The sequence below is a fragment of the Hypanus sabinus genome, chromosome 4, assembly GCF_030144855.1.
Source record: "Hypanus sabinus isolate sHypSab1 chromosome 4, sHypSab1.hap1, whole genome shotgun sequence".
NCBI classification, from domain to species: Eukaryota; Metazoa; Chordata; class Chondrichthyes; order Myliobatiformes; family Dasyatidae; genus Hypanus; species Hypanus sabinus.
Genome location: NC_082709.1, coordinates 25989270 through 26003631, shown reverse-complemented (window position 1 = coordinate 26003631; position 14362 = coordinate 25989270). Strand labels below are relative to the sequence as shown.

The 14362-nt window shown below is 41.3% G+C and overlaps 1 protein-coding gene across 3 annotated transcripts in view; it reads right to left on the bottom strand.

The window, feature by feature from the left end:
* Positions 1–14362, bottom strand: part of rapgef4a (Rap guanine nucleotide exchange factor 4a) — a 261535-nt gene that overhangs the window by 55078 nt on the left and 192095 nt on the right. For 2 of the 3 annotated variants that reach the window (XM_059966659.1, XM_059966658.1), the window contains exons 11-16: positions 13510–13570; positions 8588–8664; positions 8080–8226; positions 6891–7006; positions 1808–1905; positions 519–560 (exon numbers count right to left, since the gene is read on the bottom strand). In XM_059966659.1, coding sequence (XP_059822642.1) covers positions 519–560; positions 1808–1905; positions 6891–7006; positions 8080–8226; positions 8588–8664; positions 13510–13570 — 541 coding nt within the window. The remainder of the gene's footprint in view (positions 1–518; positions 561–1807; positions 1906–6890; positions 7007–8079; positions 8227–8587; positions 8665–13509; positions 13571–14362) is intronic. The other variant, XM_059966657.1, reaches the window with a different exon arrangement.

The following is a 14362-nucleotide window of genomic DNA, read 5'->3' as shown; positions in this document are numbered from 1 at the left end:
AAAAGAAGTCAAATAAAGTCCACTGTAATTCAATGTTGTAAAATAATAAAACACGAAAACTTCCAAGAGCTGTGAATACTTTTTACAGGCACCGTGTCTCTGATAATCACTGAGATTTAAAAATAGTTCAAATAGATTTATTTAAAATGAAACGTATCATTATGTTCTGAGAAATACAACCTTCAACTTCCTAGGAGCCGCAGCATTTTAACTCTGGCACCTAATTCTGATGGGGATCGTCAACCTGAATCATTAACTTTGTTTTTCTCTCCAAAGTTGCTACCTGTCCTGTTGAGTGTTCACAGCCAATTTATTTTTAATTTTTTTTAAATTTCAGATTTCCGACACCTGCAGGTTTTTTTGTTTTAAAATCCAAAAGGGCCCTTTAAACATGCTTACGGTATGTACATGCGGACATGCTGAATATGCTCAACAAACATTTGGTTCAGGGACGGACTGCACTCCTGCACCCATCCCAATTTTATACTGGTAGAATCTAGGAACAGACGTGTGCTCACCCTCGCCTTTCTTGTCAGCCAGAGACCACGGTGTAGGAACACCTAAAAGGAGGAAAGCAAACAAAACAAAAAATTAGAATGTATTTTGCATTTCCAATCTATTTATTTCTAATTAAAATAATCTTATTTTAAACTTCTTGAGATATTTCTCCATTAATCTAGATTTTGAAACAAATAAAATAGTTCTTATAACTGATTTTTTTTAACAGTCTCAAATTCTATCAAACTTTTGAGATGAAGGTACATTTCCATTCGTATTATGCTCCAACAGCAGAAATTTAAATGAATATGGTCGATGATTCTGGATGGAGGAACCTAAAACTGGGATTGTTCTGCATCCTGTTTCTGCTTTGAGGATGTAACTGTAGCATATTAGGACTTTCAGAAAGCAGTCAATAGTGGAGCACATAAATGAAAATACAAATGTAAAGCATGTGGGATTGTGAGGAAGGATAGGGAAACTGGTTTGACAAACAGGAAATGGAGAATGGAAATAAATGGGTCTTCTTCCAAGCATCAAGCTGTGACTCTAGAGTGCCACGGGGATCAAGGCTGCGATCACATCTTTACAAAGTATATTTTAATGATTTCAGTGAGAGAAGTCGACGAAATATCTTCAAGTCCATGGATGGCATGAAGCTGGATGTGTGTGTGAGCCTTGAGGAGTATGCAGAGACGTCTCAGACTGATCTGGTCAGGGAACAGCCAATACAGAGCAATGCAGAATAACACTGAACATTGGTCACAACGTCAGGAAGGCAGGTTACTAGCTGAACAGTGATAGACTGGGTAAGCAGTAGGTGTACCAAGGCCTGGGTGCCCTTGTGCACACATCACTGAAGGTAAGCTTGCTGATTAAGAAGGTAATTGTGTTCTGGCTTTCATAGTGCGAGGAATCAAATCTAACAGGAGGGATATCTTGCTATAACTTGCTATAATTGTGAAGGGCCTTTGTGAAACTGCACCTTGGGTACTGTGGATTAGTTCTGATCTCTTTATCATTAGAAGGATGTTCTTTCTGTGTAGGGAGTTCAGTGAAGGATCACCAGACTGATTCCTGGAATGGTAGTACTGACGAATGAAGACAGATAGGATCACATAGACTTGTATTCATTAGCATTTAGAAAACTGAGAGGTGAATATAATTCAGGTATGTGAAACATATCAATCAGACTAAAGGAAACCATTTTCTCAATGAAATATCTCTAATGGTAATAAGTCAGTAATTCTGACTAAATCATTATATTATGATATAGAAACATAGTAACATGCCATGATAAATGTATTACAGATTAAACCTGTTGATTCATTAGCAGGCAGATCCAGGCGTATAGTTTCCAGAAAGTGTTCTAGTATTTTTTCAGGAGTGCCTGACTTCACAGTGTACCTGGAGGAATGAAAAGACGATTTGGTTAACTGAAGAAAATATAGTTTAACTTGTTGCATACTTTAAGCATTGTCTTCTTAAAGAATCTAAACAGATTAACATATAACATCTGATTTTAAATTTGTAAGTTGATTTAGAAAGCAATTATCTTAATAAAATTTGTTAGTTCAGAACTGCAACTTTACTTCAAATGTAGTAGCTAATTCAGTGTTGCTTAGAAAGTCCCAATATTGATGAAAAGAACAAACAAATCCAAAACACTTTTATATTTAAAATAATGAAATTCTACAATAATATATTGTGCTTATCACACTAATAAGTCAGAATCAGATATAAACTCATAAAATATGGCAGCCTACAGCACAGAAGCAGGCCTTCAGGTCCAGCTAGTCCATGTCAAATTGTTACTCTGCCTAGTCCCATCAACCTGCAACCCAAACTATAGCTCTCTATACCACTCCCATCCATGTATCTTTCTAAATTTCTCTTAAATGTTGAAATCCTGTTTTTCTCCATAATTATCCTGAAGTTAATGGCATTATGATCAGCAGATGCAAAGCCTTCCCCCTACACAAACTTCTGTCACCTGCCCTGTCTCATTCCCTAACAGGAGATCAAATGTCACACTCTCTCTAGTCTAGTTGGGAGCTCAATGTACTGATTAGGAAAACCTTCCTGAACAAATTTGACAAACTCTATTCTATGGTAGTCCCAGTCAATATGTGGGAAGTTAAAATCTGCTATCACAACTTTATGTTTCCTACAACAGCCTGCAATCTCCCTACAAATTTCTTCCTCTAAATCCCACAGACTGTTGGGCGGTCTATAATGTAGAAACATAGAAACACAGAATACCTACAGCACAATATAGGCCCTTCAGCCCACAATGCTGTGCCAAACATGTACTTACTTTAGAAATTACCTAGGGATACCCAGTGCCCTTTATTTTCTAAGCTCCATGTACCTATCCAGGAGCCCCTTAAAATACCCGATCATATCCACCTCCACCACCGTCGCCGGCAGCCCATTCCATACATCACTACTCTGTGTAAAAATCATCTTACCCCTGATATCTCCTCTGTAGCTACTTCCAAGCACCATAAAACTGTGCCCTCTCATGGTAGCCATTTCAGCCCTGGGACAAAGCCTCTGACTATCCACACAATCAATGCCTCTCATCATCTTATACACCTCTATCAGGCCATCTCTCATCCTCCGTCACTACAAGGAGAAAAGGCCGAGTTCACTCAACCCATTCTCATAAGACATGCTCCCCAACCCAGGCACCATCCTTGTAAATCTCTCTGCACCCTTTCTATAGTTTCCACATCCCTCCTGTAGTGAAATGACCAGAACTGAGCACAGTACTCCGAGTGGGGTCTGAACAGGGTCCTATATAGCTGTAACATTACCTCTCGGCTCTTGAACTCAATCCCATGATTGATGAAGGCCAATTCACACAGAGTCAACCTGTGCAGCAGCTTTTCATGTCCTATGGACTCAGACCCCAAGATCCCTCTGATCCTCCACACTGCCAAGAGTCTTAGAATTAATATTATATTCTGCCATCATATTTGACCTACCAAAATGAACCACTTCTCACTTAGCTGGGTTGAAATCCATCTGCCACTTCTCAGCCCAGTTTTGCATCCTATTAATGTCCTGCTGTAACCTCTGACAACCCTCCAGACTATCCACAATACCCCCAACCTTTGTGTTATTAGCAAACTTACTAACCCATCCCTCCACTTCCTCATCCAGGTCATTTATAAACATCAACAAGATTAAGGGTCCCAGAACAGATCCCTGAGGCACACCACTGGTCACGACCTCCATGCAGAATGTGACCCATCTACAACCACTCTTTGCCTTCTGTCGGCAAGCCAATTCCAGATCCACAAAGCAAGGTTCGCATGGATCCTGAGCCTCCTTACTCTCTCAATAAGCCTTGCATGGGGAACCTTATCAAATGCCTTGCTGAAATCCATATACACTACATCTACTGCTCTACTTTCATCAATCACATCCTCAAAAAAATTCAATCAGGCTCATAAGGCATGACCTGCCTTTGACAAAGCCATGCTGGCTATTCCTAATCATATTATGCCTCTCCAAATGTTCATAAATCCTGTCTCTCAGGATCTTTTCCATGAACTTACCAACCACTGAAGTAAGACTCACTGATCTATAATTTCCTGGGCTATCTCTACTCCCTTTCTTGAATAAGGGAACAACATCTGCAACCCTCCAATCCTCCGGAACCTCTCCAATCCCCATTGATGATGTAAAGATCATCGCCAGAGGCTCAGCAATCTCCTCCCTCGCCTCCCACAGTAGCCTGAGGTACATCTCATACAGTCCCGGTGACTTATCCAACTTGATGCTTTCCAAAAGCTCCAGCACATCCTCTTCCTGATGTTCAAGCTTTTCAGTCTGCTGTAAGTCATCCCTGCAATCACCAAGGTCCTTTGCTCTAGGGAGATGTAAATCCCTGCAATCACCAAGGTCCCTTGCTCTAGGGAGATGTAAATCGATATTTGGGAAATGAAAATCTCCCACCACCACAACCCTGTTGTTATTTCACCTTTCCAGGATCTGTCTCCCTACCTGCTCTTCAATGCCCATGTTACTATTAGGTGGTCTATAAAAACCACACAGTAGAGTTATTGACCCCTTCCTGTTCCCAACTTCCATCCACAGAAACTCCGTAGACAATCCCTCCACGAGTTCCTCCTTTTCTGCAGCTGTGACACTCTCTTTGATCAACAGTGTCACGCCCCCACCTCTTTTGCCTCCCTCCCTGCTCCTTCTGAAACATCTAAAGTCTGGCACTTGAAGTAACCATTCCTGCCCCTGAGCCATCCAAGTCTCTGTAATGGCCACAACATCATACCCTCATACCAGTACTGATCCACGTTCTAAGCTCATCCGCTTTGTTCATGATGCTTCTCGCATTAAAATAGACATATCTCAAACAATCAGTCTGAGTGCATCCTTTCTCTATCACATGCCTATCCTTCCTCTCACACTGTCTCCAAGCTTTCTCTATTTGGGAGCCAACCTCCCTTTCCTCCGTCTCTTCAGTTCAGTTCCCACCCCTCAGCAATTCTAGTTTAAACTCTCCCCAGCAGCCTTAGCAAACCTCCCTGCCAGGATATTGGTTCCCCCTAGGATTCAAGTGCACCCGTCCTTTTTGTACAGGTCACACCTGCCCCAAAAGAGGTCCCAATGATCCAGAAACTTGAATCCCTGGCCCCTACTCCAATCCCTCAGCCACGTATTTATCCTCCACCTCATTCCATTCCCACTCTCTCTGTCACGTGGCACAGGCAGTAATCCTGAGATTACTACCTTTGCAGTCCTTCTTCTCAACTCCCTTCCTAACTCCCTATATTCTCCTTTCAGGACCTCTTCCTTTTTCCTACCCATGTTATTGGTACCTACGTGTACCATGACCTCTGGCTCCTCACCCTCCCACTTCAGGATCACTTGGACGTGATCAAAAACATCCTGAACCCTGGCACCAGGGAGGCAAACTACCATCCGGGTCTCCTGACTGCGTCCACAGAATCGCCTATCTGACCCCCTAACTATCAGGTCCCATCTTACTACTGCCTTCCTCTTCCTTTCCCTACCCTTTGAGCTACAGGGCCTGACTCTGTGCCAGAGGCATGGCCACAGTCATTTCCCCCAGGTAGGCTGTCCTCCCCCCACCCCCCCAACAGTACTCAAGCAGGAGTAAAGGGGGCTAGCTACAGGGGTACTCTGTAGTACCTAGCTCTTGCCCCTCCCTCTTCTATTACCCACTTATCTGTCTCCTGAGGCCCCGGTGTGACTACCTGCCTATAGCTCCTCTTTATCACCTCCTCTGTCTCCCTGACCAGATGAAGGTTATTAAGCCGCATCTGTTCCCTAACACGGTCCCTAAGGAGCTGCAGCTCGATGCACCTGGTGCAGATGTGGCCGTCCAGGAGGCTGGGAGTCTCCCAGACATTCCACATCTGACACCCACTATAGAACACCGGCCTCACAGATATGCTTCCTATTCCACACAAGTAACTTATCTTGCCTTGACCCACTATCACCAAAGCCCTCCTACTCTGTCTACCTCTACTCTATTGCCTGCTCTATAAAGCTGTCTTCTTTTAAATCCTTCGGGCTGGTCTAATCGCTGATGTCCACATGCTTGTGCAGTGGTGCCTTGATCCCACTAATGTGGTCATTCCTTTCTCATTCTTCATTTCCACCCAAAAAAGCTCCAGTCTATCTTGATTGAGCACGGCCACCACATTTTCCCTGACTAGTAATGCCACCCAACCCCCTTTAATTCCCCCTTCCCACTCTATCATAGAACATTGAGCTCTCAGTCCTGTGCATCCTGTAACCAAGAGTCACGAAGGGCTACAACGTCATAATTCTACGTGCTGATCGATGCCGTAAGCTCACCCGCCTTTTTTACAATATTCTGTACATTGACATTATTCACAATTCAGAACGTTAGTCCCACCATGCCCAACCTTCTGATTCCTGACCTTGTATGTAGGTTTATCAACATATTTCCCACAACCATTCCACTGTCTGTTCTGGTGCTCTGGCTTTCACCTCCCTGCCACTCTCGTTTACACCTCCTCGCAACCCCCTTCCCTACCCCCGTGCAGCACTAGAAAAATTTCCTGCAAGAACATTAGTTCCCCTCCATTGCATGTCCTTTCTGGACAGGTTTCACCCTCCCTGGAAGAGAGCCCAATGACCCAAAGTTCTGCAGCACTCCCTCCTGCACCTCCTCCTTAGCCACGTGTTAAACTCTAAGATCTTCTGATGTCTGGCCTCATTAGCACACGGAGTGGGTAGCAATCCTGAGATCACAGCCCTGGATGCCCTGACCATTAACTTTGCACCTACAGCACCTATACAATAACCGCTGCAGTAAATGTTTTGGGATTAACTGGTAAGAAAATGAACATTTAATGTAATGGTAAACTTACTTGTGTTGTGCCTGTGTGCTTCCCTGGCTGGAGGTTCTGCTACCCATTGGGATCTTCTCCAAAACCAGCACATCTTTTCCATGTTCTTTAAGTCTGACGGTATTGGCTTCAACGTCCTAACACGTATGAGGGTTATGGTGACGGCAGAGACAAGGGATGGGGGGGGTGGGGTGGGGGAAAAGAAAAAAATAAATTGTTAAAAGAAGATCACATCTGTGCAAATGAACAATTAAAGTGATCAATTTGAGCCTTTGAATAACCTGGATAATGTGAACTTTACTGGGATGCCAGTCTTTGCAATCATTTCAAACAGAGACAAGAAATTGTATAAACACGTAATACTGCAATTTGAAGCTTCAGTGCAATAAATACAACGTATTTTAGGTCAAAGCTAAAGATGATTGTTGTTGGCTGTTAAATGATTAAATATGCTCAATGGTTCAGTATATTTTAAGCAGGTGATCTTTTCCCCCCACTCATAGGAAGTTTTTGAACAACATCCTTGTAAAACACTAACTGTAAATAAAAAATGTATTGGAGAAATGAATGGGGATGAAATGTAAGAAGTCATCAGGTGTGATGACCAGGATGGAGAGGTTTTGATGGCAATAGTGATTGAGGATATGCTGGACGTCATTACCAAAATTCCATAAATTCTAGAGTGGTTCCCAAAGATTGGTGCATGTAACAGTACTGTTTAACAAAACGGAGAAGAGAGAAAACAAGCAATGGGTCGTATCCTGAAATCCATCGTGGGGAAAATGCTCGAAGCAATTATTAAGAAACTGGTAAGAGCCCCTTACAGAAACAACATTGGCAGAGACACCACTGATTTATTAGACAGAAATAGTGCTCTCTGAGGTTGTAACTAGTGGAATAGGAAAGAATAAACCAGGTAAAGTGAACTTGCAGAATGTTTTTAAGAAGACTACAAAACAAAATCAGACCCTATGGCATTGGTGATTATATACTGGCATGGACTGGGGTTTAGTTAACAGACATATTGCAGACAGTAAGAACAAACAGCTATTTTCTCTTTGGTGCGTTGTTGCCAGTTCTGTGTCTCAGACATCAGCTTCGGGAGTCCAGCTTTTCACAATCTTGTATCAGTGTTTTGGATGAAGGAACCAAGTGTATATTTATGTTTGCTGATGATACTGAACCATTATTTTTCTGAAAAGCCACTTACTCGAAGAATTCTGTTGAAATCTTCCTTATCCACCCTTAGAAAGTGACAATTATCTTCACGAAGCACTATGGAAGCTGCTCTTGGTGCATCATTCACCAGAGCCAATTTTCCAAAATCATCTCCTTCCTGTAATGTGCAGACTACTCCCTGCAATATCACAGTAGATTACAGTCATTTGCTCTGAAGCTTTGCAATAATTACCTAATAAATATATAACTTGGATATACACTACAAAAGCATAGTATTTTTATATCCAACAAACAGATTCTTTGCACACCCAACCAAGTATGATGGTAGAAATTATTTACATTTTAAATAGAGTAGAGAAATACAGTAGTGATACAACCACTAAATGTTCTTCTATACATGATGGCATTGTCAAGTCTGAACACATACTTTCAGTTTTAATTTAATGATACTTGACTAATTTTTAGTTCAGTGTTCCTGGAATCATAATTGCATGCATCTTTCAAATCTTCCAGGAAAGATGGTGAGTTACATGTTGTACCTTGCCATAGATAACGACATTCACTGAGCCCCTGAGGATAATGTACCATGAAGTGCCCTCTTCTCCTTGATTGAACACTGTAAGAATGAAAGCAAGAATCATCTCATTTCAAATGCACCAGATTCATTCAATGTTTAAACTACAGAGGCAATTTGTTTTTAAACTGTATTAGAAGTGCAGAAAATTGAACAGTTACTCTCTTTTAAGTGTGTGGAAACTTGTATTACTTTTGTGAGAGTGAGAATGCAAAGCCGCTGATATAAGGCTAAGTTTAAAACCAGACTCAACCTTTATTGATGCTTGTACAAAATATAGCTCAGTATGCAGCTTTTTGACAAAGTAATAATGTTGTTATTGCAGCATAAAGTTGCAGGAAAAGATGCCTGTAATTCCATTGCTAATGAAATAACACGTCAACGTTTAATCATTTTAGCATTAAATGCTTGTATGTTCATAAATCCACGTTTATCTATTTATTTATTGAGAGACAGTGTGGAATAGGCCCTTCCAGCCCTTTGAGCCCCATGGCCCAGCAACCCCCTAGTTAACCTTAACCTAATCACGGGATGGTTTACAATAACCAATTAACCTATCAATTGGTATGTCTTTGGACTGTGGGAGGATGTACCAACCCCTACAGTCAATGTTGGTAATTGAACCCAGGTACTGTAAAGTGTTATGTTAACCCCTCTGCTACCATGCATCATATTTGCTTGCAAAATTGTACTGTTGGTGCAAAGACAACAAATTTCAACAACATATTTCACAATCAAGGATGCCTTATGAGAATATGTTGAGTGAACTCAGCCTTTTCTCCTTGGAGCGACGGAGGATGAGAGGTGACCTGATAGAGGTGTATAAGATGATGAGAGGTATTGATTGTGTGGATAGTCAGAGGCGTTTTCCCAGGGCTGGAATGACTAGCAAGAGAGGGCAGAGTTTTAAGGTGCTTGGAAGTAGGTACAGAGGAGATGTCAAGGGCAAGTTTTTTATGCAAAGAGTGGTGAGTGCGTGGAACGGGCTGCCGTTGACGGTGGTGGAGGTGGATACGATAGGGTCTTTTAAGAGACTCCTGGACAGGTATATGGAGCTCAGAAAAATAGAGGACTATGGGTAAGCCTAGGTAGTTCTTTTTTTTGTAATTTATTTTTTACTCTCTAAGGGTATTCAAAGTAAGGACACGTTTGGCACAGCTTTGTGGGCCGAAGGGCCTGTATTGTGCTGTAGGTTTTCTATGTTTCTTACTACTGACCAAGTGCCCTCTTCCCCAGCAGAGGTATCGAGCTTCCTCACCACACAGACCTTGCTCTGTGTCATTTGCTACTTCTCAGGGTCATCTCAATTGTCCCTGGTAAGCGCTAGCAAAGATGGGATCTGGTTCAACTCTGCCAAATGTCATATACTGTAGATTGATATTTCAAAGTTCTTCAGACTAATTTTTTCATCACTTTTGGTTCTTTCCCTTTTGTGTCAGTCAAGACAGACTGTGGAGTAAAATATTCCAAGTTAAAGATTTTGATAGATAAAGGGTTAATATTGGCTTTTTGAATATGGAAACCAATTTGCAGCTAGGTTTGTTATAGATATGGCCTTGGATTTCAGCAGAGATGATTCTTAGAATAAATACTTGTATTTGCTTATCTTGTACGAATTAGACCCAAGGATATGAGACAAACTGTTTGTTAATATAAAGTTGTACACAGGACTGAGTTTTTAATTTTTGGCTGTTGCTATGGGTATAGCTTATCACAAGAGAACTGCATGTAAACCTAGCTTATCTTTTCTAATTCACAAGGTTAATCGAATAGCTTTTACTTTTGCAAACGTTTTGTACAGGCATAAAAGGAGCTGTGCTCTCTGTATTATCTGGAGTCCAAACCCTACTGTTAGTGGTTCCACTCCCCACAAAACTGTGAATAAAACTCTCTTAAAGTTGAAGTCTGTGTCTAATTTACTTGCAATCAACTTTAATCAAACTTCCTTAGCAAATTAATTTCCCTAACACAAACTAAGACAGACTGTAAGACAAAGGAGCAGAGTAGGGCCATTTGGCTCATAGAGTCTGCACCACCATTTAATCAAGGCTGATCCTTTTTCTTTCTTTTCTCCTCAGCCGTCTCCCCATAACCTTTGATGCCGTGTCCAAACAAAGACCTACCAAGCTACCAAGCCTCAAATACACCCAATAACCAGGCCTCTACAGCTACCTATGCTAACAAAGTCCACAAATTGATCACCCTCTGGCTAAAGAAATTTCTCTGCATCTCTGTTTTAAATGGATGCCTTTTATCCTGAGGCCTCTTGTCCTAGACTCCCCCACCATGGGAAACATCCTTTCCAAATCTTCTCTGTCTAGGACTTTCAACATTCAAAAGGTTTCACAGCGCTCCCCCCCCCCCCCCCCCACCATCCTTCTAAATTAAAGCAACTACAAATCCACAGCTATCAATTGTTTCTCGTATGATAACCCATTCATTCCTGGAAATGAGCTTCTGAGCCTTCTCTGAACCCTCTCCATTGTCAGCACATCTTTTCTTAGGAGCCCAAAACTGTTCACAATACTCAAGGTGAGGCCTCACCAGTGCCTTATAAAGCCTCAGCATCACATCCCTGCTCTCGTATTCCAGTTCTCTTGAACTGAATGCTAATATTGCATTTGCCTTCCTCACCACCGACTCAACCTGCAAGTTAACCTTCAGGGTGTTCTGCACAAGGACTCCCAAGTCCCTTTGCATCTCAGATTTTTGGATTTTCTCCCTGTTTAAAAAATAGCCTGTACCTTTATTTCTTCTACCAAAGTGCATGACCATGTATTTTCCAACATTCTATTCCATTTGCCACTTCCTTACCCATTTTCCTAATCTGTCCAAATCCTTCTGCAGCCTATCCATTTCCTCAACACAATCTGCCCCTCCACTAATCTTCATATCATCTGCAAACTTGGCAACAAAGCCATCTATTCCATCATCTAAATCATTTATATACAGCATAAAAAAGTGGTTCCAACACCGACTCTTGCAGAACACCACTAGTCACTGGCAGCCACCAGAAAAGGATACTTTTATTTCCACTTGCTGCCTCCTGCCAATCAGCCAATGCTCTAACCATGCCAATAACTTTCCTGTAATACCATGGGCTCTTAACATGGTAAGCAGTCTCATATGTGGCACCTTGTCAAAGGTCTTCTGAAAGTCAAAATATACAACATCTACTGCATCCCCTTTATCCATCCTACTTGTAATCTCTTCAAAAAATTCCAACAGGGTCGTCAGGCAAGATTTTCACTTAAGGAAACCATGCTAACTTTGCCCTATCTTGGCTCGTGTCACCAAGTATTCATTAACCTCATCCTTAACAATTGGCTCCAACATCTTCCCAACCACTGAGGTCAGACTAACTGGTCTATAATTTTCTTTCTGCTGCCTTCCTCCTCTCTTAAAGAGTGGAGTGACATTTGCAATTTTCCAGTTCTCTGGCACCATGCCAGAGTCCAATGATTTTTGAAAGATTGTTTCTAATGCCACCACAACCTCTAATGCTACCTCTTTCGGAACCCTAGGGTGCAGTTAATCTGCTCTGGGTAACTTACTACCTTCAGGCTTTCAGCTTTTTTTAAAAAAAACACATTCTCCCCTTGTAATAGAAACTGCACTCACTTCTCTTTCCTCACACTCTTCAACATTGGGCACACTGCTAGTGTCTTCCACAGTGAAGACTGATGCAAAATACTCATTTAGTTCACCTGCCATCTCCTTGTCCCCCATTATTATTTCTCTGGCCTCACTTTCTTGTGGACCTGTATCCACTCTCATCTTTCTTTTACCTTTACATTCTTGAGAAAGCTTTTACTATCCACTCTGATATTGCTTGCTAGCTTGCTTTCATATTTCAACTTTTCCCTCATAATGATTCTTTTAGTTGCTCTCTGTTGGTTTTTAAAAGCTTCCAAATCCTCTGTCTTACCACTAATCTTTGCTTTGTTGTATGCCCTCCCTTTTGCTTTTACATTAGCTTTGGCTTCCCTCGCCAGCCATGGTTGTACAATTTTGCCATTTGAGTATTTCTTTGTTTTTGGGAGTACATCTATCCTGCACCTTCCTCAATTTCCCCAGGAAATCACACCATTGCAGCTCTGTTGTCATCCCTGCCAGTATCTCCTTCCAATTTACTTTGGCCAATGCCCCTTTCGTAGCACTGTAATTTCCTTTACTCCGCTAAAATACTGCTATGCCTGACTTTTCTTTCTCCTTATTAAATTTCAAGTTGAACTCAATCATATTGTGATCAATGCTTTCTAAGGGTTCTTTTATCTTAAGCTTCCTAATCATCTCTAGTTTGTTCCATAACGCCCAATCAAATGTAACTGATCGCCTAGTAGGCTCAGTGACAAACTTCTCTTAAAAAACCCATCTTGTAGGTATTCAACAAACTACTCTCTCGAGATCCATTTCCAACCTGATTTTCCCAATTGACTTACATGTTAAAATCTCCCATAACTACCATAACATTGCCCTTTTGATATGCATTTTCTATTTCCCGTTGTAATCTGTGATCCAAATCCCAGCTACTGTTGGGCCTGTACATAACTGCCATCAGGGTCTTTTTACCCTTCCAGTTTCTTAACTCAACCCATGAAGATTCAACATCTTCTGAACCCGTGTCCTATCTTCTGCTGATTTGATTCCATTCTTTACCAGCAGAGCCCTGCTGCCCCCTCTGCCTACTTTCCTATCCCTCCGATACAATGTGTAAATTTGGACATCCAGCTCCCAACTACAACCGTCCTTCAGCCACGATTTAGTGATGGCCACAATATCATACCTGACAATCTGTAATAACTTTTTTCAACTTTCCATGCATAAACAATACTTATATCTCCAAACAAAATTTCCTTGAATCTGTTAGGTTGGTTCAATACTTACAGACTGTCCCTGCTTTTGCATGAGATTCAAATACCAAAACACCTGCAAGTTCTCGTTTCACCTTGAAAACAATGAAAAATATATTTTAAAAGAAAGCTTTATTGGCTTGATTTATTATAATGACAATCATTTTCAATAACATCTTTAGTCACACTTAACAATATTCCTAGACTTGATAAATAGGTTTAAAATACAGCTTTAAAAATGAAAATGAATCTAGTTTTAATGGAACATTTTCGTATTTGAGAAACTGATACAATTAAACATCTTGTGATTTTGTTCGCAGAGAGAAAGTTATGATATTGCTGTGGAACAGGTGTTCTGTTAAGCAATTAGATAGTCTTGGATGTGACAGAATTTAAAGGCCAATGTGCAAGTGTGTTGTAGAGAGTAAAAACAGGAGAAATGCTGCCAATGAGAAATTCAAGAGCATAGAGGCTGGATCTTTGAACATAGACCATAGGGCATAGTACAGCACAGAACAGGCTCTTTAGCACTACCACATCGAGTTGGCCTTTTAATCTACTCCAAGATCAAGCTAATCCTTCCCTCAATAATCCTCCATTTTTTCATCTGTGCCTATCAAAAAGTCCTTTAAATGTCTCTAATGTATCTGTCTCTACCACCACCCCTGTTTCGTCACATCCTCAAAAATCTCTACCAGGCTTGTGAGGCACCACCTGTCATTCACAAAACAACACTGACTGTCCCTGATCAGACAATGTTTCTCCAAACGTTCATAAATCCTGATTCTAAGAACCCGCTACAATGGTTTGCCCACCACTGAAGCAAAACTCACTAGTCTATAATTCCCAGGATTATCCCCATAACCTTTCTCAGATGTTGGTGAGCA